This window comes from Stenella coeruleoalba (assembly GCF_951394435.1).
Source record: "Stenella coeruleoalba genome assembly, chromosome: 1".
Classification (NCBI taxonomy): domain Eukaryota; kingdom Metazoa; phylum Chordata; class Mammalia; order Artiodactyla; family Delphinidae; genus Stenella; species Stenella coeruleoalba.
In genome coordinates, this window is record NC_137169.1 from 108,472,200 (window position 1) to 108,498,379 (window position 26,180).

At 42.7% G+C, this 26,180-nt stretch overlaps 1 protein-coding gene across 5 annotated transcripts in view; it reads left to right on the forward strand.

Moving 5' to 3' along the window:
• PIP5K1A (phosphatidylinositol-4-phosphate 5-kinase type 1 alpha) overlaps window positions 1–19,596 on the forward strand; it is a 45,763-nt gene extending 26,167 nt beyond the window's left edge. The window contains exons 8-16 of one of the 5 annotated variants that reach the window (XM_079932344.1): window positions 6,852–7,151; window positions 9,761–9,966; window positions 11,658–11,741; window positions 12,550–12,598; window positions 12,803–12,887; window positions 13,951–14,097; window positions 14,293–14,422; window positions 17,269–17,317; window positions 17,567–19,596. In XM_079932344.1, the coding sequence (XP_079788470.1) occupies window positions 6,852–7,151; window positions 9,761–9,966; window positions 11,658–11,741; window positions 12,550–12,598; window positions 12,803–12,887; window positions 13,951–14,097; window positions 14,293–14,422; window positions 17,269–17,317; window positions 17,567–17,569 (1,053 nt within the window). In that variant the 3' untranslated portion in view covers window positions 17,570–19,596. The other 4 variants (XM_079932345.1, XM_079932347.1, XM_079932343.1 and 1 more) reach the window with 4 other exon arrangements.
• Window positions 19,597–26,180: the final 6,584 nt, after the last annotated feature.

Sequence of the window (26,180 nt, forward strand, 5' to 3'; positions counted from 1 at the left end):
TGAGCTTATTTTTGTGTATGGTGTTAGGGAGTGATCTAATCTCATACTTTTACATGTACCTGTCCAGTTTTCCCAGCACCACTTATTGAAGAGGCTGTCTTTGCTCCACTGTACATTCCTGCCTCTTTTATCAAAGATAAGGTAACCATATGTGTGTGGGTTTATCTCTGGGCTTTCTATCCTGTTCCATTGATCTATCTTTCTGTTTTTGTGCCAGTACCATACTGTCTTGATTACTGTAGCTTTGTAGTATAGTCTGAAGTCAGGGAGCCTGATTCCTCCAGCTCCGTTTTTCTTTCTCAAGATTGCTTTGGCTATTTGGGGTATTTTGTGTTTCCATACAAATTGTGAAATTTTTTGTTCTAGTTCTGTGAAAAATGCCAGTGGTAGTTTGATAGGGATTGCATTGAATCTGTAGATTGCTTTGGGTAGTAGAGTCATTTTCACAATGTTGATTCTTCCAATCCAAGAACATGGTATATCTCTCCATCTATTTGTATCATCTTTAATTTCTTTTATTGGTGTCTTATAGTTTTCTGCATACAGGTCTTTTGTCTGCTTAGGTAGGTTTCTTCCTAGATATTTTATTGTTTTTGTTGTAATGGTAAATGGGAGTGTTTTCTTGATTTCACTTTCAGATTTTTCATCCTTAGTGTATAGGAATGCCAGAGATTTCTGTGCATTAATTTTGTATCCTGCTACTTTACCAAATTCATTGATTAGCTCTAGTAGTTTTCTGGTAGCATCTTTAGGATTCTCCTTGTATAGTATCATGTCATCTGCAAACAGTGACAGCTTTACTTCTTCTTTTCCGACTTGGATTCCTTTTATTTCCTTTTCTTCTCTGATTGCTGTGGCTAAAACTTTCAAAACTATGTTGAATAAGAGTGGTGAGAGTGGGCAACCTTGTCTTCTTCCTGATCTTAGTGGAAATGCTTTCAGTTTTTCACCATTGAGGACAATGTTGGCTGTGGATTTGTCATATATGGCCTTTATTATGTTGAGGAAAGTTCCCTCTATGCCAACTTCTGCAGGGTTTATATCATAAATGGGTGTTGAATTTTGTCGAAAGCTTTCTCTGCATCTATTGAGATGATCATATGGTTTTTCTCCTTCAGTTTGTTAATATGGTTTATCACATTGATTTGCGTATATTAAAGAATCCTTGCATTCCTGGAATAAACCCCACTTGATCATGGTGTATGATCCTTTTAATGTGCTGTTGGATTCTGTTTGCTAGTATTTTGTTGAGGATTTTTGCATCTATGTTCATCAGTGATATTGGCCTGTAGTTTTCTTTCTTTGTGACATCCTTGTGTGGTTTTGGTATCAGGGTGATGGTGGCCTCGCAGAATGAGTTTGGGAGTGTTCCTCCCTCTGTTGTATTTTGGAAGAGTTTGAGAAGGATAGGTGTTAGCTCTTCTCTAAATGTTTGATAGACTTTGCCTGTGAAGCCATCTGGTCGTGGGCTTTTGTTTGTTGGAAGATTTTTAATCACAGTTTCAATTTCAGTGCTTGTGATTGGACTGTTCATATTTTCTATTTCTTCCTGATTCAGTCTTGGCAGGTTGTACATTTCTAAGAATTTGTCCATTTCTTCCAGGTTGTCCATTTTATTGGCATAGAGTTGCTTGTAGTAATCTCTCATGATCTTTTGTATTTCTGCAGTGTCAGTTGTTAACTTCTCCTATTTTATTTCTAATTCTATTGATTTGAGTCTTCTCCCTTTTTTTTCTTGATGAGTCTGGCTAATGGTTTATCAATTTTGTTTATCTTCTCAAAGAACCAGGACTTTTAGTTTTATTGATCTTTGCTATCGTTTCCTTCTTTTCTTTTTCATTTATTTCTGATCTGATTTTTATGATTTCTTTCCTTCTGCTAACTTTGGGGTTTTTTTGTTCTTCTTTCTCTAATTGGTTTAGGTGCAAGGTTAGGTTATTTATTCGAGATGTTTCCTGTTTCTTAAGGTAGGATTGTATTGCTATAAACTTCCCTGTTAGAACTGCTTTGGCTGCATCCCATAGATTTTGGGTCATCGTGTCTCCATTGTCATTTGTTTCTAGGTATTTTTTTTATTTCCTCTTTGATTTCTTCACTGATCACTTCGTTATTAAGTAGTGTATTGTTTAGCCTCCATGTGTTTGTATTTTTTACAGGTTTTTTCCTGTAATTGATATCTAGTCTCATAGCATTGTGGTCAGAAAAGATACTTGATACAATTTCAGTTTTCTTAAATTTACCAAGGCTTGATTTGTGACCCAAGATATGATCTATCCTGGAGAATGGTCCATGAGCACTTGAGAAAAATGTATATTCTGTTGTTTTTGGATGGAATGTCCTATAAATATCAATTAAGTCCATCTTGTTTAATGTATCATTTAAAGCTTGTGTTTCCTTATTTATTTTCATTTTGGATGATCTGTCCATTGGTGAAAGTGGGGTGTTAAAAAGTCCCCTACTATGAATGTGTTACTGTCGATTTCCCCTTTTATGGCTGTTAGTATTTGCCTTATGTATTGAGTTGCTCCTATGTTGGGTGCATAAATATTTACAATTGTTATATTTTCTTCTTGGATCGATCCCTTGATCATTATGTAGTGTCCTTCTTTGTCTCTTCTAATAATCTTTATTTTAAAGTCTATTTTGTCTGATATGAGAATTGCTACTCCAGCTTTCTTTTGGTTTCCATTTGCATGAAATACCTTTTTCCGTCCCCTTACTTTCAGTCTGTATGTGTCTCTAGGTCTGAAGTGGGTCTCTTGTAGACAGCAAATATATGGGTCTTGTTTTTGTATCCATTCAGCTAATCTGTGTCTTTTGGTGGGAGCATTTAGTCCATTTACATTTAAGGTAATTATCGATATGTATGTTCCTATTCCCATTTTCTTAATTGTTTTGGGTTCGTTGTTGTAGGTCTTTTCCTTCTCTTGTGTTTCCTGCCTAGAGAAGTTCCTTTAGCAGTTGTTGTAAAGATGGTTTGGTGGTGCTGAACTCTTTCAGCTTTTGCTTGTCTGTAAAGGTTTTAATTTCTCCATCAAATCTGAATGAGATCCTTGCTGGGTAGAGTAATCTTGGTTGCAGGTTTTTCTCCTTCATCATTTTAAATATGTCCTGCCAGTCCCTTCTGGCTTGCAGAGTTTCTGCTGAAAGATCAGCTGTTAACCTTATGGGGATTCCCTTGTGTGTTATTTGTTGTTTTTCCCTTGCTGCTTTTAATATGCTTTCTTTGTATTTAATTTTTGACAGTTTGATTAATATGTGTCTTGGCGTATTTCTCCTTGGATTTATCCTGTATGGGACTCTCTGTGCTTCCTGGACTTGATTAAGTATTTCCTTTCCCATATTAGGGAAGTTTTCAACTATAATCTCTTCAAATATTTTCTCAGTCCCTTTCTTTTTCTCTTCTTCTTCTGGAACCCCTATAATTCGAATGTTTGTGTGTTTAATGTTGTCCCAGAGGTCTCTGAGACTGTCCTCAGTTCTTTTCATTCTTTTTTCTTTATTCTGCTCTGCAGTAGTTATTTCCACTATTTTATCTTCCAGGTTACTTACCCGTTCTTCTGCCTCGGTTATTCTGCTATTGATCCCATCTAGAGTATTTTTTATTTCATTTATTGTGTTGTTCATCGTTGTTTGTTTCATCTTTAGTTCTTCTAGGTCCTTGTTAAATGTTTCTTGCATTTTGTCTATTCTATTTCCAAGATTTTGGATCATCTTTACTATCATTCTGAATTCTTTTTCAGGTAGACTGCCTATTTCCTCTTCATTTGTTAGGTCTGGTGGGTTTTTATCTTGCTCCTTCATCTGCTATGTGTTTTTCTGTCTTCTCATTTTGCTTATCTTACTGTGTTTGGGGTCTCCTTTTTGCAGGCTGCAGGTTCGTAGTTCCCATTGTTTTTGGTGTCTGGCCCCACAGTGGCTAAGGTTGTTCAGTGGGTTGTGTAGGCTTCCTGGTGGAGGGGACTAGTGCCTGTGTTCTGGTGGATGAGGCTGGGTCTTGTCTTTCTGGTGGGCAGGTCCACGTTTGGTGGTGTGTTTTGGGGTGTCTGTGGACTTATTATGATTTTAGGCAGTCTCTCTGCTAATGGGTGGGGTTGTGTTCCTGTCTTGCTAGTTGTTTGGCATAGGATGTCCAGCACTGTAGCTTGCTGGTCGTTGAGTGAAGCTGGGTGCTGGCGTTGAGATGGAGATCTCTGAGAGATTTTCGCCATTTGATATTATGTGGAGCTGGGAGGTCTCTTGTGGCCCAGTGTCCTGAAGTTGGCTCTCCCACCTCAGAGGCACAGCACTGACTCCTGGCTGCAGCACCAAAAGCCTTTCATCCACACGGCTCAGAATAAAAGGGAGAAAAGTAGAAAGAAAGAACTAGTAGAAGAAGAATGAAAGAGAGAGAGAGAGAGGGAGGGAGGGAGGAAGGAAGGAGGGAAGGAAGGAAAAAAGAAAGAAGATAAAGTAAAATAAAATAAAGTAAGATAAAATATAATAATTATTAAAATAAAAAAATAATTACTAAGAAAAAAATTTTTTGAAAAACAGACGGATAGAACCCTAGGACAAATGGTGGAAGCAAAGCTATACAGACAAAATCTCACACAGAAGCGTACACATACACACTCACAAAAAGAGGAAAAGGGGGAAAAAAATCATAAATCTTGCTCTCAAAGTCCACCTCCTCAATTTGGGATGATTCGTTGTCTAAAGGAGGAAAGGAAAGAAAGAAAGAAAGAAGATAAAGTAAAATAAAATAAAGTTATTAAAATAAAAAATAATTATTAAGAAAAAAATTGAAAAACAAAAAAAACGGACGGATAGAACCCTGGGACAAATGGTGGAAGCAAAGCTATACAGACAAAATCTCACACAGAAGCTTACACGTACACACTCATTAAAAGAGGAAAAGGGGAAAAAATCATAAATCTTAGTCTCAAAGTCCACCTCCTCAATTTGGGATGATTCGTTGTCTATTCATGTATTCCACAGATGCAGGGTACATCAAGTTGATTGTGGAGCTTTAATCCGCTGCTTCTGAGGCTGCTGGGAGAGATTTCCCTTTCTCTTCTTTATCTCACAGCTCCCAGGGCCTCAGCTTTGGATTTGGCCCCACCTCTGTGTGTAGGTCTCCGGAGGGCGTCTGTTCTTCGCTCAGACAGGACGGGGTTAAAGGAGCCACTGACTGGGGGCTCTGGCTCACTCAGGTGGGGGGGAGGGAGGGGCACGGAGTGGGGGCGAGACTGCGGAGGCAGAGGCCGGCGTGACGTTGCACCAGCCTGAGGCGTGCCGTGCGTTCTCCCGGGGGAGTTGTCCCTGGATCCCGGGACCCTGGTAGTGGCTGGCTGCACAGGCTCCCTGTAAGGGGGGTGTGGATAGTGACCTGTGCTCGCACACAGGCTTCTTGGTGGCGGCAGCAGCAGCCTTAGCGTCTCATGCCCGTCTCTGGGGTCCGGGCTTTTAGCTGTGGCTCGCGCCCATCTCTGGAGCTCCTTTGTTTTTTTTTTGGAGCTCCTTTAAGCAGCGTTCTTAATCCCCTCTCCTCGCGCACCAGGAAACAAAAGAGGGAAGAAAAAGTCTCTTGCCTCTTTGGCAGGTCCAGACTTTTCCCCGGACTCCCTCCCGGCTAGCCGTGGCGCACTAACCCCCTGCAGGCTGTGTTCACGCTGCCAACCCCAGTCCTCTCCCGGCGCTCCAACCGAAGCCCGAGCCTCAACTCCCAGCCCTGTCCGCCCCGGCGGGTGAGCAGACAAGTCTCTCGGGCTGGTGAGTACTGGTCGGCACCGATCCTCTGTGCGGGAATCTCTCCCCGCTTTGCCCTCCGCATCCCTGTTGCTGTGCTCTCCTCCGCGGCTCCGAAGCTTTCCCGCTCCGCCACCCGCAGTCTCCACCTGCGAAGGGGCTTCCTAGTGTGTGGAAACCTTTCCTCCTTCACAGCTCCCTCCCACTGGTGCCGGTCCCATTCCTATTCTTTTGTCTCTGTTTATTCTTTTTTCTTTTGCCCTACCCAGGTATGTGGGGGGTTTCTTGCCTTTTGGGAGGTCTGCGGTCTTCTGCCAGTGTTCAGTTGGTGTTCTGTAGGAGTTGTTCCACATGTAGATGTATTTCTGGTGTATCTGTGGGGAGGAAGGTGATCTCCACGTCTTACTCTTCCGCCATCTTCGAAAGAAGTCCCCATTTTTTGATTGGGGTTTTTTTTTTTTCTGATATTGAGCTGCATGAGCTGTTTGTATATTTTAGAGAAAAATCACTTGTCGGTCACTTCATTTGCAAATATTTTCTCCCATATTTTGGGCTTTCTCTTCATTTTGTTGATGGTTTCCTTTGCTGTGCAAAAGCTTCTAAGTTTAATTAGGTCCCATTTATTTTTGTTTTTTTTCAATGATGATTCTGCTTTCCATTCTTAGTCCAGCTCCTAGAGTAGAGTATGAGGTTGGTTACTTCCCTTGATAATACTGTATTTTTTCTTACTCTGACTGATACCTCTTGGAGGTTCTGGAGAAGTTAGGGAACTCTTCTTTGCCTCCTTTCATACTCACAAGAATATACTATACAGAAGGCTAAGCATTAAGTCTTTTTCAGTGCTGTCTTCTCTTAAACCTCTCTGAAGGAATATGTTCATCATATGTTTAGTATCCTGACTGCTTACTGTATTGTAAGCCTTCCACTCGGCTTGGTGGTGAGCTCATTATTGAGATAGATACATTGGGAAATTTTAAACAAATGTAATGTGGGCTTATGGGCAGATTGTATCTGAATCCCATGTAACAGACAAAGGAAGGGGGGTGACAGCTTTTGCCCTTGAGTTTTATTGAAAATCAGCTAATTTGCTCTTCTACTTCTTTTTACTTTCTTGTCCTCAGAACCTCAACCAGAACCCTCGGACTTTGCTGCCTAAGTTCTATGGACTGTACTGTGTGCAGGCAGGTGGTAAGAACATTCGAATTGTGGTGATGAACAATCTCTTACCACGGTCAGTCAAGATGCATATCAAATATGACCTCAAGGGCTCAACCTACAAAAGGCGGGCTTCCCAAAAAGAGCGAGAGAAACCTCTCCCCACCCTTAAAGACCTGGACTTCTTACAAGACATCCCTGATGGTCTCTTTTTGGATGCTGATATGTACAATGCTCTGTGCAAGACCCTGCAGCGCGACTGTTTGGTGAGTTTGTCACATTTCCTTCTCTCTCAGGCACCAGAAATCTCAGTCTGTAAAACAGCTTGGTCGTTCTTAGGCATCTAATCTGTGGGAGATGGGACTCTGTTCCTTAGCTGCATCTGTGCCAGACTTCATTTAAAATAACTTTTATATTAGATCCTTTATGCCTTTACATTTTTACTTTCTCCCCGTTTGTCTAACTCCCCTCCCGTCTTTTTTTTCTCTACCTGCTACCTGTCCTGGGCCTCATAAGCATACATTCTCCTTATTTTCATACCAGCACCATCATGGCTCAGTTTTTGATCCTGTCTGCCAAATCCAAATTTATATCTTAAAAGCTGAGTGCTGCTGAAAAAAATCACACAACTGTGTATACTGGCATCTCTACAGATTTATGATATCCACCCCTACCTGGGCCCTCAGTATTCCTCATCAATCCATTTCCTGTTCCTCCCAGAGATTGCACATGATTGGCACTCTCTTCAAACAGGTTTCTGACTCTCATCCCCCCAGCCTTGTTTCTCAACAAACTACCTCAACTTTCTATTCTGTACCATCCCTTTGTCCTGCCCCCATCATCACTTTATAAATGGATCTACACTTAACCATCCTTAATCTATATTTTCTTCCCAACTTGGTCGATTATTCCAGGTCAGTCCCTTTTGTGACCTAGATCCATTTCCTCCTGTTTCTCTAGGATACTGCTTCATCACTTACTTCCTTTCCCACCTCTGGCTTCAGCCTCAACTGACTATTTTCTATCTATATACAAACAAGTTTATCTCTTTTTTATTTTAAGATTAAGAGAATGTTTTTCAATGTCTTCATTTAATGATGCCTCCATTTCTCTTTTCCCTTTCTCTTCTCCTATTCCTACCTCAACCCACCGTGTCCTGGCTTTTGCTCTCACCACTTCAATTGAACTGCTCTCTCCAATGACCACGTAGATGCCGAATAGAGAGTACTTCTCAGTCCTTCCTTGAATTTTCTGCAGTGTTTGACAGTTGATTGATTCCACTTTCTTTTTTTTTTGTTTTTTTTTGCGGTTCGCGGGCCTCTCACTGCTGTGGCCTCTCCTGTTGCGGAGCGCAGGCTCAGCGGCCATGGCTCACGGGCCCAGCCGCTCTGCGGCATGTGGGATCTTCCCGGACCGGGGCACGAACCCGTGTCCCCTGCATTGGCAGGTGGACTCTCAACCACTGCACCACCAGAGAAGCCCTGATTCCACTTTCTTAACATCTGTTGGTTTTTGTGACATCTTTCCCTACTGATTTTTCCACCCTTTTTTTTTTTTTTTTTTTGGCAAACTGCTTTTGTAGGATTGTCATCTTCTATTCAGTCCATGATGTTATCCATCCTTGCCTTTCTTTGCTTACTCTGCATCTACTTCCAGGATAATGCCTATTTTAGTTTGGCTCTTTTGGTTGTGAGGACTGGAGACTTGGTGGAGCAGAGAGGTTTTTCAAACCACACATAAGAATCAGTCCTGGGCTTCCCTGGTGGCTCAGTGGTTGAGAGTCCGCCTGCCGATGCAGGGGACACAGGTTTGTGCCCCGGTCTGGGAAGATCCCACATGCCGCGGAGTGGCTGGGCCCGTTAGCCATGGCCTCTGGGCCTGTGCGTCGGAGCCTGTGCTCCACGGCGGGAGAGGCCAAGAATCAGTCCTGAACTCTCTTTATCCCTTACTCTATCCACCTACCAAAACCCCCAAAGTGAGCTGCTGGAACTGGTGGAAATATACAAGGTTGAGAACTGTAGGAGACAATCCAGGCTCCTTAATATGACACATCAGACCTGTCATTGTCTTGCCCCTACCATCCTCTCTCTCGTGCCAAACACCTAGCCTTTGCATTTTATGTTCTAGCAACACCAAATTATACCTCCCTGCATGTAGCCTGCTGTTTCATGCTTCCAGGCCTTGGCATTCTTCTTTCCTTCCTTTATTTACTTGCATTTATTTTCTCTCTAATCGATCCCTCATAAACCTATTTATGTATGTCTCTGTAGTATTCCTCAATCATGTATGCACTTGCATTGTTACACATAGTAGACTGTATTGTTTTTATTTTTACATTAGTTTCCCTTTCTAAATTATAATATCCATGAGGACAGAAGCTCTCTTAACGTATCTTTGTATCCACATAAGCAGGCACAGTGCCTACAGATGGTAAGGATTCAGCAAATAATGAACTGAAGTGAAGCTGGCCATATAAGGACCTGCCACAGATCTGCTCTGTCACAAAGTTTACTTTTACCAGACCCTCCTTGTGGATTTTTTAGAGCTCAAATATGTGTTTCTTCTTTCATTGAGAATATAATGCTCTTTTCATGAAGAGATACAAGGAAAGAACAAACAAAGAGGATCTTGTGGGCTAGGCCGTGGCCTAATTTGTATGTACTCTGGTGAAGGAAAGCTGAAGGGATATCAGTGAAGGGTGACCAGAGGAGGTCAATGTACTGTTCTCCAAGGAGTAGGAGGAGCAAAGGCTGATCCTGTGGTTATAGCTCTGGAGGTTCGCTATCAAAAACAGTTAGATCAGGAAAGCTGTGAGATCCTGAAAAAAGATTCTCATACCTCCCAAGGCTCAGATCATGTTTTTTCCTTCCATTAGGTGCTGCAGAGCTTCAAGATAATGGACTATAGCCTCCTGGTGTCAATCCATAACATAGATTATGCACAACGAGAGCCTTTAGGCAATGAAGCACAATATTCAACTGACACTCGCAGACCAGCCCCCCAAAAGGCTCTCTATTCCACAGCCATGGAATCTATCCAGGGCGAGGCTCGACGAGGTGGCACCATGGAGACTGAGGACCAGTGAGTGGACTCGGGCGCTGGGAAGGAGTGCATAGGCTCAGAGCACTTTTTCTTGAGGGAGGGACGCAGCTTCTGAGAAGGAGTAGCCTTTATTCAGTAGTTAAGTCAATAGCTTTAATGCTTACAGAACTATAGGATGAGCTTTCCTAAGAATGTAAAAGGAAAGGAAGATGTCTTAAATTTGGGATTTGTACATCTGGGAAGGAGAACTATTCAAAATTAAGACACTTTTTTTTGGAATTTTAAAAATTTATTTATTTATTTATTTATTTTAAAACAAACATATAATTTCTTTTTTTTGTTATTTTATTTTATTTTTATTTTATTTATTTTTTATTTTTGGTTGCACCGAGTCTCAGTTGTGGCAGGCAGGTCCTGAGTTGCAGCTTGATGGCTCCTTAGTTGCGGTTCACTGGCTCCTTTAGTTGCGGCACGTGTGCTCCTTAGTTGCGGCTGGTGGGCTCCTTAGTTTTGGCATGCAAACTCTTAGTTGAGGCATGCATGTGGGATCTAGTTCCCTGACCAGGGATCGAACCCACGTCCTCTGCATTGGAAGGCAGATTCTTAACCACTGTGCCACCAGGGAAGTCCCAAGACTTTTTTTTTTTTAATTTTTGGCTGCGTTTGGTCTTCATTGCTGCGTGCAGGCTTTCTCTACTTGCGGCGAATGGGGGCTACTCTTCGTTGCGGTGCACAGGCTTCTCATTGCGGTGGCTTCTCTTGTTGCGGAGCACCGGCTCTAGGTGTGTGGGCTTCAGTAGTTGCAGCACGCAGGCTCAGTAGTTGCGGCATGCGGGCCCTTAGAATGCATGGGCCTCAGTAGTTGTGGCACGTGGCCTCAGTAGTTGTGGCTCATGGGCTCTAGAGTGTAAGCTCAGTAGTTGTGGCACATGGGCTTAGTTGCTCCGCAGCATGTGGGATCTTCCCAGACTAGGGATCGAACCCATGTTCCCTGCATTGGCAGGCAGTTTCTTAACTACTGTGCCACCAGGGAAGTCCAAGACTTTTTAAAAAATGTTCACTCAGAGTCTTAGATGCACGCCTGCAAATTATATTAGAACTTCATCAAAAACAATTTATTATAGACTTCTTTATGGAAGGCGTCTTTGTTACCATCATGGATCAAGGAAGTGTAGTTACTAAAGTATCAAATGTCTTTTAAGTGGTTTCATTTTAAAGTATTCTTTACCATGACTCTCCAGAAGAGTGTCTCAGTGGGCATAAATTAAAATATGAAAGTACTGGGGAGGAATTCCTGGGCGGTCCAGTGGTTAGGACTTCGTGCTTTCACTGCCGAGAGCCCCAGTTCGATCCCTGATCAGGGAACTAAGATCCCACAAGCCTTGCAGCGCAGCCAAAAAAAAAAAAAAAGAGTAGAGTACTAAGAAAGTTTAGAGTTAATTGGGAGAGTATTCCTAAAATTGCTGAGTAGGGGTGATTTTTAGATTCTCTTCCATGGATTTGGGGTGGGAGAGGCAGGCAGGTGAGATTTGGAGAGAAAGAGGTTACAATACATAAGCCAAAGTGGGTGGGGCTGGGCGAAGTCTCTTGCTCTTCCCCAGCTTATGGAAGATGGGACTTCTAACTATGCTTAGGTCTCAGTTACATGTCCTGATCTGATTTGAGGTTAGCAGAAGCCTCTGCCTGCTAGACAAAAGATTTTCTTACTCTTTCCTTCTTGTCTTCCCCAGTATGGGTGGCATCCCGGCCCGGAATAGTAAAGGGGAAAGGCTGCTGCTTTATATTGGGATCATTGACATTCTTCAATCTTACAGGTGAGGAGCATATAGATCCTAGGGGTAGAGTGGATGTGGATTTACTCACATAGCTGTTTTAGATGGGTGTCACCAAATTCTTCCTGAAGCAAGAAGAGTAAGTTGCAGTCTGGCTGCTTGCTTCATTGGGTTTCAGATGGTTTTTTATTTCCTGATTATGCCTGTCTGTTGGCTTCCTTATCCCACCATCTCCCCAAACATAGCATACACCTCTGTGGAAAGCTGAGTCAGTCCTTAGAAGCACCAGGGTAGAAACGCCATCTCTCTGGCTTTTTGTGGAAGACCTGTGAGATGAGTCATACTCCACATTAGGATACAGCTGGAAACACATCCCTCCTTTCCATGGAGGAAAAACAAGAGGATCACTGTGTTCTGTGAAAAGCATTAGCCTGTGGAATTCAGGCAGTGGTGTGGTAGTGAAGGAAGAGCTGGAAATGTTAGACCCCAGTTTTGCTCCTGTAAGGTTTCAGGTACTAATGAGGACTGGACAGTACTTGACCCCCTTCCAGGTTTGCCCATCTGTCCCTCCAGCTCCCCTTTTACAATAAATATTCTTGTCCCTGACTTGCCGGGACATATTAACTACCCCTTTCTGAGGGGGGCAATAATCGACTTATCTAGAAACAGCTTCGATCTCCATGTGGAATAAGCACTACCTTGTCTGTTCTTTGGAAAGCCAGCATAATAGTGGGGGTGCTTTCCCGGTCTCTCTCTTTGCTACTGCGATTGCTCTTTTAACTCTGTAAAGTAGAAAACTATAAGGTCATTCGTTTAATGTTGAATGCATGATATACATTTTTCTTGTCAGGTTTGTTAAGAAGTTGGAGCACTCTTGGAAAGCTCTGGTACATGATGGGGTGAGTAGCAGTCAGCTAGAGGCTCTCCTCTTTCTGCCTCTCTCACTTCTGATTTGCCCCCTCAGTTTCCTCTTACCTTATTTCATTTGTGGGTTCTACCCTTCTGCTAGGCTCTCATCCTAGGGAAAAATGGCCCTTGGACCAGAGATCCTCTTGCTGGGCCTCCTCCTCTCTAACTCTGCAGCCATCTCTTTTGCTCTGCAGGACACCGTATCAGTGCATCGCCCAAGCTTCTACGCCGAACGGTTCCAGCGCTTCATGTGCACTACAGTGTTCAAGAAGATCCTCTGTAAGTGGCTTCTGCCAGATGACCCTCCAATGGCTCCCTTACTTCAAGAGATGGGGGGCAGGACACCTCTGTCAGGGAACTGCCAAAGCCAGAGGCTTCTCCTACTCTACCCACATCCCGTGAGAGCTGCTGCCCATCCTTATGTCGGTCACTTTGTCTGTCTCAGTTGTTTCCAAGTTGCTGCTTTCCCCCTGGCAATCCCTACATGTGTCATTGAGGGGAGGGGCATTTCTGAGAAATTGGTGGGGTTGTAAAAATGTTTAGTTGTGGGTGTAGGACCCATGCCACAGGCTGAGATAGGCGAAGCTGGACTTTTATGGTCAGAGATAGGCAAGAATATTACCATATCCCCAAGGCCAGGAAGTTCTTAGATTAGGATCATAAGGTTGGAGAAGCACTTACTCATTTCTGCTTAGCAGGTGTTCTTAGTCTCTTCCCTCAACTTTCTTGGTTGGGAAGTGCCAATGTTCTTCTTTCCAAACCTTTCACGCTGCTGCCACTGGCAGATTCCAGCTCCTCCTTCCCATCTCCGTCTCCTCATCATAGGCATCAGTTGTCCCTCGGTGAGGCAGAGCGGACTTAGGCATGCCAAACAGTCTTAAGAAACATGGAAAAATCCTTTCAAAGTCTTTTCAAAGTGATATATAAACAAGTGTAAAGTATCACCATCGTGCTGTGTGTGTAAGTGCTACAGGGATATAGAGTGAAAGGGTCATCTTTGTCTGGTTTAACTGAAGGATACTATTAAAGAAAAAAGGAATTACAGAATAGGATACATGTCATCAGGTGGAAGCAAAGCCATTGAGGTTGCTTGTAGGAGGGGAGAGATACGTGTCTCCTTTCCTCTAGGTTCTCTGCTTCTTTTCCAAAGTGAAGTGGACTGAGATGCCCCCTCCTCTGAAGAGTAGTTCATAGAGCCCATCTTTGTTGACATTAACCCCTTTTCCTGCTTTGCAGAGGAACAACTTTGGGTTTGTGTTGGGGACGCTAGCAAGTTGTATCTATGTCTTGGTGACGGTTTCCGAGGTGGGTGCTAAGTAGGCTCTCTCTTTCCCTTTTGAAGTGAAGCCCTCTCCTTCCAAAAAGTTTCGGTCTGGCTCATCTTTCTCTCGGCGAGCAGGCCCCAGCGGCAACTCCTGCGTAACTTACCAGCCATCGGTCTCTGGGGAACACAAGGCACAAGTGACAACAAAGGCGGAAGTGGAGCCAGGTCAGCGCCAGGGTTGGGGTCCCCGTGTGATGGGGCACTCCCTCCCTTCCTTCTGAGTCCTTGTCTGCTTAGGACCTCTACTCCCCGTTCCTGTCCATGAAAATCCAAGTTGCTACATATTTTTTCCTATATTTTCCCCACCCCCTTTTCTCTTCTTTTTTATTTATTGATTTTCTTCCCCTTTCTTTTTTCCAGGCGTCCACTTCGGTCGTCCTGATGTTTTACCTCAGACTCCACCTTTAGAGAAAATCAGTGAGGTCTCGACTATTCCTGACCCCTATTTCTCACCTGTAGTTGGAGAGACTTTGCAAATGCTAACTACAAGGTTGGTTCCTTGGCCCCTTTCTCCATGTAATCTTCTCATCTCTCTCTTCAGGTCCTTGAGAACCTCCATAATTCTGTTTTTTCCAGAGACTATTGTTTGTCTTTTGCTCTTCACTAGATTTTTGCATGTTCATCTTCCTAAGAGCTCATCTTTAGTGATTTGGAAAAGTGTATCAACATCTCTGCATTTTTAGGGGGTGGTGGGAAGTCTTTATGTACAGACTTTTCTGGTATTCAATCAAAATACCCCAACTAATGCTTCATCTCCTGGTGAGTTAAGTGAGAATTCTTAGCTTAGGATTTAAGGCTGGAAAGATTCCCAGGCACTGAAGACAGTGAACAGTTAACCTTTCAAAAGGATCCAGTGTAAAGATTGTGATTTAATTTTTTGTTTTTGGTGTGTTAATCATCTCATTACATCATAATATATTACCCCAGAACTTAGTGACTTAAAATAACAAACATATATCATAGTTTCTGTGAGTTAGAAATCTGGGTGCAGCTTAACTAGGTCCTCTGGCTCAAGGTCTTTCATTGATAGTGAAGCTCTTTGTCCAGGGCTAGGCTCATCTGAAGGCTCAACTGAGAGGCTTCACTTCTAAGCTCATTTATGTGGTTTTTGACAGGATTCAGTTTCTGGTGAGTTGCTGGACTGAGGGTTTTGTTTCTTGCTGACTGTTTTCTGCGGGCCTCCCTCAGTTCTTTGCCACATGAGCCCCTCCATAGGACAACTAAGAACATGGCAGCTCGCTTCCCTTAGCATGAGCAAGTGACAGTGCATGCACCTAAGCAGAAGCCACAGTCTTTCATAACCAAGTCTCCTATTCTGCATTCTAGTCACTTAATCTAGCCCACACTTGAGGAATGAATTACCTGAGAGTGTATCAGGAAGCAGCGATCACTGTGGACTGTGAAACTAAAGAGACAGGCTATCTTCTCCCCACACACCCAGCATACAATGATGAGACAAACAATAGATAATCTCTTCACACATTCCTGTATAAAAAAGGGAGAACGGGAGGCACAGAGGAGTCTGATCCATAGCTAGTCTAAACCCCAGCAAATGTTGGAGTTTCTTTTATCAGGTCTCAAAGCATGAGAATAATTCGTGGCTCTTGGCTCTACCTTTGGGACTCTTGGTTTTGCCTTTTGAGTCTTCCTTTTTCATGAAAACTACAATGTGTTTGCAGCTGAGTAATTTTCTCAGCCTGCTTCTTGCCAGAATTTTGGGGATCCAGTGGTCTCTTTTCATTGTGTACTATTTCTGTCCCTTTCAGTCCAAGCAGGACAGTGTTTCTGCTGCTATAATACCCTCAAAGATTTTGTGGGCCTCCTATGAATCTCATTGGGATTCACGCTATTAGACAGAAGCCACAAATACCTTCTTGATAAGCTCTATGCTTCTTAGAGATCCTGTTAAGTTGAGAGGATCTGAGAGACATACCCTTAATCTTTTGAATCACCTTTTGTATGACTGAATAGTACTTTGAGCTCTTAACAGATGTTTTACAGTCATACCCTTGGCTTCATCTGTAGACCACATTTTCCTGGCAGTGCCTTAGATTTTATCCATTTCTTAATTTTAGCATTATTTGCTATCTGGAGAGGCTCAGAATTTTCAAAACCATCAAGTCTTGGCTTCCTTTTGTTTAATAGTCCTCCCCTGAACTTACTTTTCTTCTCTCATATTTTAACTATAAGCGTTAAGAAGAAACCAGGTGGCACCTTCAGCACTTGGTTTAGAAATCTCCTTAGCCAGATCACCCAGTTCATGAGGCACGTATTCTACTTTTCACATAACTGTAGGTGACATTGTTGCTAAACTTTGTTTCACTACATTGCAAAGATCCCCTTTCCTTCAATTTTTAATAAGATTTTTTTCACTTTAAGCCCTTACTGGCAATCCCCTTAAAGTCCAGAATTCTACAGTATATTCAGGGCACTTTTAAACTTTCACTAAAACTGTCCTCAAACCCAGTTCCCTCTTCCAGAGCCACTTCCACATTTTAGATTTTTATTACAGCAGTACTTCACTTCCAGGTACAAAAATATCTATTGTGTAACAAATTACCCCAAATTTTAGCAGCTAAAAACAACAAACATTATTATCTCAGATATAATGTAGCTTAAGAATCTGGGTGTAGCTTAACTGGGTGCCTTTGGCTTAAAGTCTCTCAGGAGGTTACAGTGAAGCTAGTAGCCAGCAGTGTGGTCTCATCTGAAGGCTCGCCCAGGGGAGGATCAGCTTCCAAGCTTATCTATGTGGTTGTTGGCAGGATTCAGTTTCTTGTAGGCTATTGGGATAAGGGCTCAGTTCTTTGTTGGCTGTTGGCCAGTTCCCTCAGTTCCTTGTCACATGGTCCTTTCCATAAGGCAGCTCACTGCATGGCAGCTAGCTTCCTCAGAGCAAACAAGTGAGAGAGCAGGTACCCAAGAGGAAGCTATAGTCTTTTTGTAGCCTAATCTCAGAATTGACTTTACATCTCCTGTGGTGCATTCTGTTCACTAGAAGAAAGTCACTAAGTTCAGCCCACACTCAAGAGGAGAAAATTACACAATGGCATGACTATCAGATGGCAGTGTTCATTGGGTGCCTACCACACCTGGGGATTGAAGAAGGTAGAGGAGGGTGTTAGGAAATATTTTATAGAAGTCAAGACAAAAAAGTAAATAGTTAATTAAAACAATGTGCTTCCAAATCTGGTAGCTTCTTAGCCCCTTCTTTTTGAATCCTAAATTGATTCCCAATGAAATGGAGAAGTAGTATGAGATTTGACCTGAGAGTCCCTTTTCTCATTTATTTACTAATTCTTCTTTCTGCCTCCATTTTTTCCCCCCTCCTGTTAGCTCAACCCTCTTGGAAAAGCATGAAGTTCCAGAGTCAGAGTTCATCCATGTAAGTGTCTGGGATGTGGGGGAGGTGGATGCTTTGGAAGGGTATAAAGAGCATCACTGATGGAGTGGAGCAGCAACATAATTGACAGGGTTAGGGGGACTGGGCGCCCCCCTAAATCTTACTTAAAAAAATTTTTTTTCTGATACCTTGTACTTGGAAGCTGAGACTGAACTAGAAGGAAACTTGAATTCCTTTCCTGCCTCATCTCATACTGCACATCCTTAACTTTAAACCCTTTCCCTTTTCCAGTGAACAAAAATCCTCAGAAGACCTGGAGCAAGATTCTACCATCTCTGTGATCCCAAGATGTCAGCCCTTGACCCAGCAATGCTGAGTTTTCTTTTACTTGGTCATCAAAGTGTAATGGAGGCTAAGGGAGCTCTCCGTCTCCTCCCTGAAGAAGAACCTCTTCTACTTCGCCTTCCTCATGAATGGGCATTAGTGCCTCGGACAGTTGAGGACAGCGGCATCCTCTCTACTCCTGAGCTGGGTGGCACAGGTTTTCTACTAGCCAGCCTTCCTTCCACAACTGAATTGTTTTCAAACCCCCATTCTTCCTGTTGGAAGTGGGGTTGTTGGACTTGGTGGTTTTCTTCCCCCTCATCTACCTTTCACCAGGAGCTGGACTCTTAATTTCCTCAGGACAGACTGGCTGGTACATTATCCCAACCTTAGCTCTTTTTCTGTGGAAGAAGACCCCTGTACTCTTTTTTTTTTTTTTTTTTTTTTTGCGGTATGCAGGCCTCTCACTGCTATGGCCTCTCCTGTTTCAGAGCACAGGCTCCGGACGTGCAGGCTCAGCGGCCATGGCTCACGGGCCCAGCTGCTCCGTGGCATGCGGGATCCTCCCGGAGCAGGGCACAAACCTGTGTCCCCCGCATCAGCAGGCGGACTCCCAACCACTGTGCCACCAGGGAAGCCCGTCCACCCTGTAATCTTTGTAAAGGTGTTTTGGGGGGTAAGGGTGTTTAACCACCTCCCAGCCGCCTTCTTTTGGTTCCTTAAAAAAGGAAAAGAAAAATAGCACACAATTTCAAGCCAGACAGTTTCAGATCAGAACTCTGTAAGTATTGGTGAGATGCATATTCATAGGGTTCCCTCAGAAGAGCCCTGGTGTTTGAGAAACAGAAGCTGCTCTGCCAGGAGCAGCTCCTCTTTAACTCCTCCTCTCTTAATGAATTTCTGAAAGCTGAAGGAATGGAGAGAGTGGGACATGGGGTAATCTTTACCCCTTTTGTTAAACAGTGGGGCAGTCATAGGGGTAAAAGGTCAGAACCCTTCCTAGGCAGGACCCTACTCACGGCCAGGCCATAATGATTATTACTGTTTTGCAATTTGAAATGTATTCTGCTTGTTTTTCTAAATATGAAGACTTATCAAATGAATTTTAGATTCTTCTCCAAAGGAGATTTCTTCCTTGCTCTTACCACCTTTTCCAACAGCGTTCTGCTGTTCATGGAGCTGAGATGGAGAAGGGGACACCTGTGTCTGTTTAACAGGTAGTCCATAACTGTGAGGCTAGAGAATATTCTCTTAAACTCATGGAGAGCCAGCAGATTCTTGCCTTAGTGAGGTCATTGCTGTGCCACATGCCCTGCCACCTCTCTTCATGCAGAGAACGTGGAAACGGGCTGTGTAATCCCTCTCCTCCCCATGTTCTCCATCTGATCCTCCTCCCCCCTGTCAGGGGAAGAAGGGGGCCTGGCATCTCAGGCAGATTGTTGAATCCCCATCCTGTCCCCTCTCCATCCCACCCTGCCTTGATAGTAGGTTAGCTCATACCCCGAGTAACTGTCTATATTAGACACCCCCAGCCAGTTTCTGGCTGCCTGTCTTTGCTGCCATGTTCTTTTTTACAAGAAGAAAAGAAACAATTCTTGCTATTTTTTTTTCATAATTTACTATTTATGATGTATTTAAGTGTTTTATTCAGGACAGAGTTCTGTAGGGGGTGGGAGGGAATATTTGAGGGAGGCTGGGTCTTAGGGAAGGGAATGGGGAATCAACATTTTTATGAAGTGTCACTATTTGCCTCTACTTTGTATTGTTCAGAAATGGCAAATACAATATAAAAGTGATAAATACCTGGTTTTAATGTATTAAACTTTCATCAGTTATTTAGACTTCTTGCTTCTTCCTGGTTCTTTTTCATATACCATCTGCTCCACCCTCCTACCTCAGGCTCAGTTTTGTTCATGTTACCCTGAACAAATGCATCCTTTCCAGTTTTCCTCACTCCAATTTCAGTCTAACTCAGGCTGAGAGAAATGGCTTCATTCGTTACCTTCTGGTCACCTCCTCCCTCTTAACAACTTACACTTGACAAGGAAAAGCTGTGAATGAATAGGAAGGGAATTAATGTGGGTCTGTTGCCTAGGGATTTGGGGACCCATAGCTCAAAATTCTACTCAGGTTTAGGAGGAAAGGAGAGGGACAGTGGGAAAAGCAAGCTTGAGGTTGGTTGGCCCTAGGATTCTCTGCCTTTCCTTCCCTTGACCTGGCCCCAGGGTGTCTGTCACTGCTAGAAAAGCATAGAGACTGCTTTCCTCAGCTATGTGTTTTTCTCTTCTGTGAGGTTGAGCTTAGGCTATTTTACTGGAATGGGAAACTAGACAAAAAGGGATGTTCTAAGGCGGTGGGGGAGATTTGGAGAGAAACAAACTAAAAAATGTTCCTTTCCACACCACTATTCTCTACCTTGTTAAGGTCATTCTACAAATATTTATGCAGCAGCTAATGAGCAAGAGCCATGAATGCACTGGGCAGTTGAAGGTCAAAAGAAGTAATTGACCTTCAAGGGTTTATAGTGTCCAGGAGGAGCACACACATACGTGCACACAAAAACAACATGTTAGATGTGATACAGTTAAGGATTTCAGTTCTCTGAAAGAGTGATACAGCATATAAAGGTCAAAGAAGATGAGAGGTTATTGTGGGCCTGAAGTGTTGGGGAAAGTTTCACTTGAGCACAAGGGCCTAGAGGTATGAGAATGATCTGTTCTAGAGAACAAGGAAGAGATCATGGTGAAAGCAATGGTGGAGGGAGACCTGAGTGAGAATATTGGAATAAGTATAGGTGGAGGCAACACTGGAAACCTGACTGATAAAAGCTGAGGGATTTTTATTTTAAACTAGGCAATGGGGAAGGATAGAACGTTTTTGTCCGTAAGTGGGACATGATCAAAACAAAATTCCGAAACTAATCTGTTGACAAAGTTCTATCACAGTGGATAGAAAAAGCAGACAGTTTAGATTGTAATAATTTAGGTGTGAGGTGATGTGCGTCTAGGATGATGGTGGTATCAACTGGAGAGGAAGGGAGAGAATTGTGATGGTAATAAAAAGGAAAACAACTTTATGATAGAACAAGTAATTGGAATAAAGGAGGAATTGGGTCTTCTCAAAGTTCTGAATTTGAGTTTAAGCCACAGGCTCAGCCCTCCTTTAGGCTGGGTAAGGAGAAGACTTCTTCCCAAAAAGGAATTGAATCTGAACATGTGGTAGGGAAAAAATGATCTTTCTGCTACCCTTACCTCATCACTCTTTTTAAAAACAAAAAAAACAAACATCTTTATTGGAGTATAATTGCTTTACAATGGTGTGTTAGTTTCTGCTTTATAACAAAGTGAATCAGTTATACATATACATATATCCCCATATCTCTTTCTTCTTGCATCTCCCTCCCTCCCACCCTCCCTATCCCACCCCTCTAGGTAGTCACAAAGCACCGAGCTGATCTCCCTGTGCTATGCGGCTGCTTCCCACTAGCTATCGATTTTACATTTGGTAGTGTGTGTATGTCCATGCCACTCTCTCACTTTGTCCCAGCTTACCCTGCCCCCTCCCACTGTCCTCAGGTCCATTCTCTAGTACGTCTGCGTCTTTATTCCTGTCCTGCCCCTAGGTTCTTCATAACCATTTTTTTTTTTTAGATTCCATATATATGTGTTAGCATAAGGTATTTGTTTTTCTCTTTCTGACTTACTTCACTCTGTATGACAGACTCTAGGTCCATCCATCTCACTACAAATAAATCAATTTTGTTTCTTTTTATGGCTGAGTAATATTCCATTGTATATGTGCCACATCTTTATCCATTCATCTGTTGATGGACACTTAGGTTGCTTCCATGTCCTGGCTATTGTAAATAGTGCTGCAATGAACATTGTGGTACATGACTCTTTTTGAATTATGGCTTTCTCAGTAGTGGGATTGCTGGGTCGTATGGTAGTTCTATTTTTAGATTTTTAAGGAACCTCCATACTGTTCTTCATAGTGGCTGTATCAATTTACATTCCCACCAACTGTGCAAGAGAGTTTCCTTTTCTCTACACCCTCTCCAGCATTTATTGTTTCTAGATTTTTTAATGATGGCCATTCTGACTGGTGTGAGGTGATACCTCATTGTAGTTTTGATTTGCATTTCTCTAATGATTAGTGATGTTGAGCATCCTTTCATGTGTTTGTTGGTAATATAGATATCTTCTTTGGAGAAATGTCTATTTAGGTCTTCTGCCCATTTTTGGATTGGGTTGTTTGTTTTTTTTTATATTGAGCTGCATGAGCTGTTCGTAAATTTTGGAGATTAATCCTTTGTCAGTTGCTTCATTTGCAAATATTTTCTCCCATTCTGAGGGTTGTCTTTTCGTCTTGTTTATGTTTTCCTTTGCTGTGCAAAAACTGACCCTGAATAGCCAAAGCAATCTTGAGAAAGAAAAACAGAGCTGGAGGAATCAGGCTCCCTGACTTCAGACTATACTACAAAGCTACAGTAATTAAGACAGTATGGTACTGGCACAAAAACAGAAATGTAGATCAATGGAACAGGATAGAAAGCCCAGAGATAAACCCACGCACATATGATCACCTTGTTTTTGATAAAGGAGGCAAGAATATACAATGGAGCAAAGACAGCCTCTTTAATCGGTGGTGCTGGGAAAACTGGACAGCTACATGTAAAAGAATGAAATTAGAACACTCCCTAACACCATACACAAAAGTAAACTCAAAATGGATTAAAGACCTAAATGTAAGGCCAGACACTATAAAACTCTTAGAGGAAAACATAGGCAGAACACTATGACATAAATCACAGCAAGATCCTTTTGACCCACCACCTAGAGAAATGGAAATAAAAACAAAAATAAACCAATGGGACCTAATGAAACTTAAAAGCTTTTGCATACCTCGTCACCCTTCAACATACTCAGGCAGCTGCTGAGTGGGTGCACTAGATGGTCAGAGGGTCCCTCTAGTGGTGGGTAGCAGCTACCACTTATTCTGCAGCTGTACCCTGCCATCTGTATTCAGATGCAAGTAGGGCCTGTTGCAAAAATGAGGGAAATCAAAACCATAGGATTATAAAGCTGGAAATCCTGGTCTAATGTTTTACTCTTAAGCATGTCAATCTCAGCTATTCTGAAAGTTATTTACCACAGTTGGAGTCTCATTCACTCTTTAAACAAAGATTAGCCAGTTAAAATAGATTTCAGATTATCCTCTTCATTCTTGGGAATTCCCTGGTGGTCCAGGTTTAAGACTCTGCGCTTCTACTGCAGGGGGCCCGGGTTTGATCCCTTGTTGGGGAACTAAGATATCGCAAGCTGCATGGCACAGCCAAAAAAAATAAAGGGGCGTCTTGTTTTTAAAGGAAAAAAAAAAAACAAGCTGTTCATTCTTTAGTTTTTCAAAGACACAAAAACAGTTCAATATCATCTCCTGTAAAATTACTTCTTAAAAGTTCATTAAAGAGCATGAGTTATTTCTAATTTCTCCTCTTTTTTTTTTTTTTTTGCGGTACGCGGGCCTCTCACTGTTGTGGCCTCTCCCGTTGCGGAGCACAGGCTCCGGACGCGCAGGCTCAGCGGCCGTGGCTCACGGGCCCAGCTGCTCCGCGGCATGTGGGATCTTCCCGGACCGGGGCACGAACCCGTGTCCCCTGCATCGGCAGGCGGACTCTCAACCACTGCGCCACCAGGGAAGCCCTCTCCTCTTTTTTTTTACAAAAAATTTTATTATGGAAATTTCCAAACCAAAAGTAGAGTATAGGAAACTGACATGTATGCATCACCCAGCTTCAATAATTGTCAACACAAATAAGGCCAATCTGTTTTATGTATACTTTCTACCCCACCCCTCCTTTCTCTCTGCACCTCCAAAGGATTAAGTTAAATCGCAGACATCATATCCGTTCATGCATAAATACCTCAATATATATAACTCAAGAGATAAGGGCTCTTTTTAAACATAACAACATTATCATGCCTTTAAAAATTGATAATTCCTTAATAATACCCAGGCAGTGGTCAATGTTAGCCAATTGTCTTACAAATGAATTTTTTTTGGCTGCGCTGTGAGGCTTGTGGGATCTTATTTCCCTGACCAGGGATCGAACCCGTGCCCTCGGCAGTGAAAGTGCAGAGTCCTAACCACTGGACCACCAGGGAAGTCCCGAAGTGAATTTTTACAGATAGTTTTTTTTTACCCCAATCTCTCTTGTACTCACTCCAAGTTTTTACCCTGACCACCCAACTGAAACATCTTTTATTAAGGTCGCTGATGACCTCAGTGTTGCTAAATATATCAGTCCTCATCTTACTTGACATGTCAGCAGCATCTGACAGTTTATTGCTCTTTGAAATACTTTTCTTCATTTAGCTTCTGGGATACTATGTGTTTTCTCCCGGTTGTCCTTACCAAGGTGCTACACTGCTCCATCTCCATCCTCTTTTCTGGTTCCTCCTTTCCTCTCTAACCTCTAAATGTTGAAATGTCCAGGGTTCAATCATAGGCCCCCTTCTTTTAGTCTACATTCACTCCCTAGGTAATGTTTTAAAGTTTTAAAGGCCCTGTATAATTTGTCAAACACCCCTGTCACCTCATGATTAGCTAAAAACTTCCAAATTTCTATCTCCAGCCCAGATCGTTTTTCTGAACTGCAAACTCATATATCTACGCACTTACTTGATATCTCCATTTAGGTGTCTAACAGGCATCTTAAATCTAACATGTCCAAAGCTAAATTTCTGGTTCCTGCCCCTCCTAGCCCATCTTCAGAAATAGTGCCTCCATTCTTGTAGTTGCTTAGAATCAACTCTAGTGTTTTCCTTAACACTCCCATTTCTTACATCCTCCAACAAATCCACTGGCAAATTTTCTAAGTTTTGTATCGTATGACATACTCAAAATCCATCCATATGTCACTATTTTCACGTTTTGTTACCACCCTACAATAAGCCACCAGCATACCTGATCACTGAAGTAGTCTGCTAACTGGTCTATATCCTGTTCTTTTCCCCCCACAGTCTGTTCTCAATGCAGCAGCCAGAGTGATCCTCTTCTGAAAATTTCCAACAGCTCCTATCTCAGAGTCCTTAAAATAATCTTTGCAACTGTACATGATTCAACCTTTCCACTCCCTTTGCCTCTCTGGCCTCATTTCTTCTCTCTCTCTCCCTCTACTCCAGCCTTTATGGTCTTAAGTACACTCTTGCCTCAGGGCATTTGCACTTTCTCTTTCCCCCAGGTATCCTTCAGGTCTCTTTTCAACTGTAAGTCTTCCCTAATATTCTGTTTATATAAAAAGGAAAACACATCCATCCTAGTTTTATCATTTGACAATATATTTACTTATTGGTTTATTATCTGCCTTCCCCATAGAATACAAGCTCCACAAGGGCAGACTTTATTATGTTCCCTTCCAAGTTCTCTACATCGTGTAGCTCCTTTTCAAAAAAATGTAATTCTTGTCTTGTTTTTAAAATATTTTGTTTATGTTTGAACTAGTCACTAATTATTTTTCTGTGCTTTCTTATTTTTCTTCCCTTTGCTGTCTACTATCCTTGTCTATGGTTACAGTGACAGGTTTTGGTTTTTTTTTTTTTTCTCTAGTGATACAGAGATTTAACTCCTACCAGCTGTGATGGTTACCAATAACTTTTGAACATATCCGTTAAAACTTTACCAACATTTAGGTAATATCTACAACACTCTTGCCATCTCCATCTACTATCTACCATCTCTGTAGTCATGCCTTGGTCCCCCGCTCCTTTCCCCGCTTCCTTCAAGATAGAGACCTGGAATTTTCGGTTTTACTTTGGTGTGTGTGTGTGTGTGTGTGTGTGTGTGTGTGTAGGGGAAGGTAGGCCAAGGCATTTATTTGTTTATTTTAGTTTTGGCCGCGCGGTGGCATGTGGGATCTTACTTCCCTGACCAGGGATGGAACCTGTGCCCGCTGCAGTGGAAGCGCAGAGTCCTAACCACTGCAGGAAATTCCCAGCCAAGGCATTTTTTAATGTAATTCTTGATTAAGAAACCAAAACGGTTGACTAGGTTGTCTCCCATTCTTTGGGAGATTAGTTAAAATTACTGATTCGTCAAACTTTTTCTGCATTCCTACCATGTGTCAGGCTATGTAGTGGACTCAGGGATAGCAGAGATTGCCACCTTTCCTGCCTTAATGCAGTGGGAAAGATAGATACACAAGCAAATGCAATTCAGGGGCATAAGGGCTTAGTAGTTTGATGAACAAAGTGCCATGGGGAACAGAGTGAGCTGGAAAGTCACTAGTCATCCCACCACTTTTTAAAAATGCTGGAACAGACATAGCCACAGAACTTTCAAAGGTTCCTCCACAGCTTCTCTTAGATCCTGTCGGCAGGGAACCCCACCAGAAAACCTGAACGGCAGGGCAGGTGGAGGTGGGACCCTCTTTTTCACGTTATCTCGCCTCTCCCCCAACATCCACCCGCCCGAAACGTCCCTTTTATTTTGGCGGCGCCTACAACTCCCAGAACGCAACGCGGAGGATGGAGGCGGAACCAGCTGGCGGAGCTGAGATCAGTGATTGGTGATGAGCGCTGGG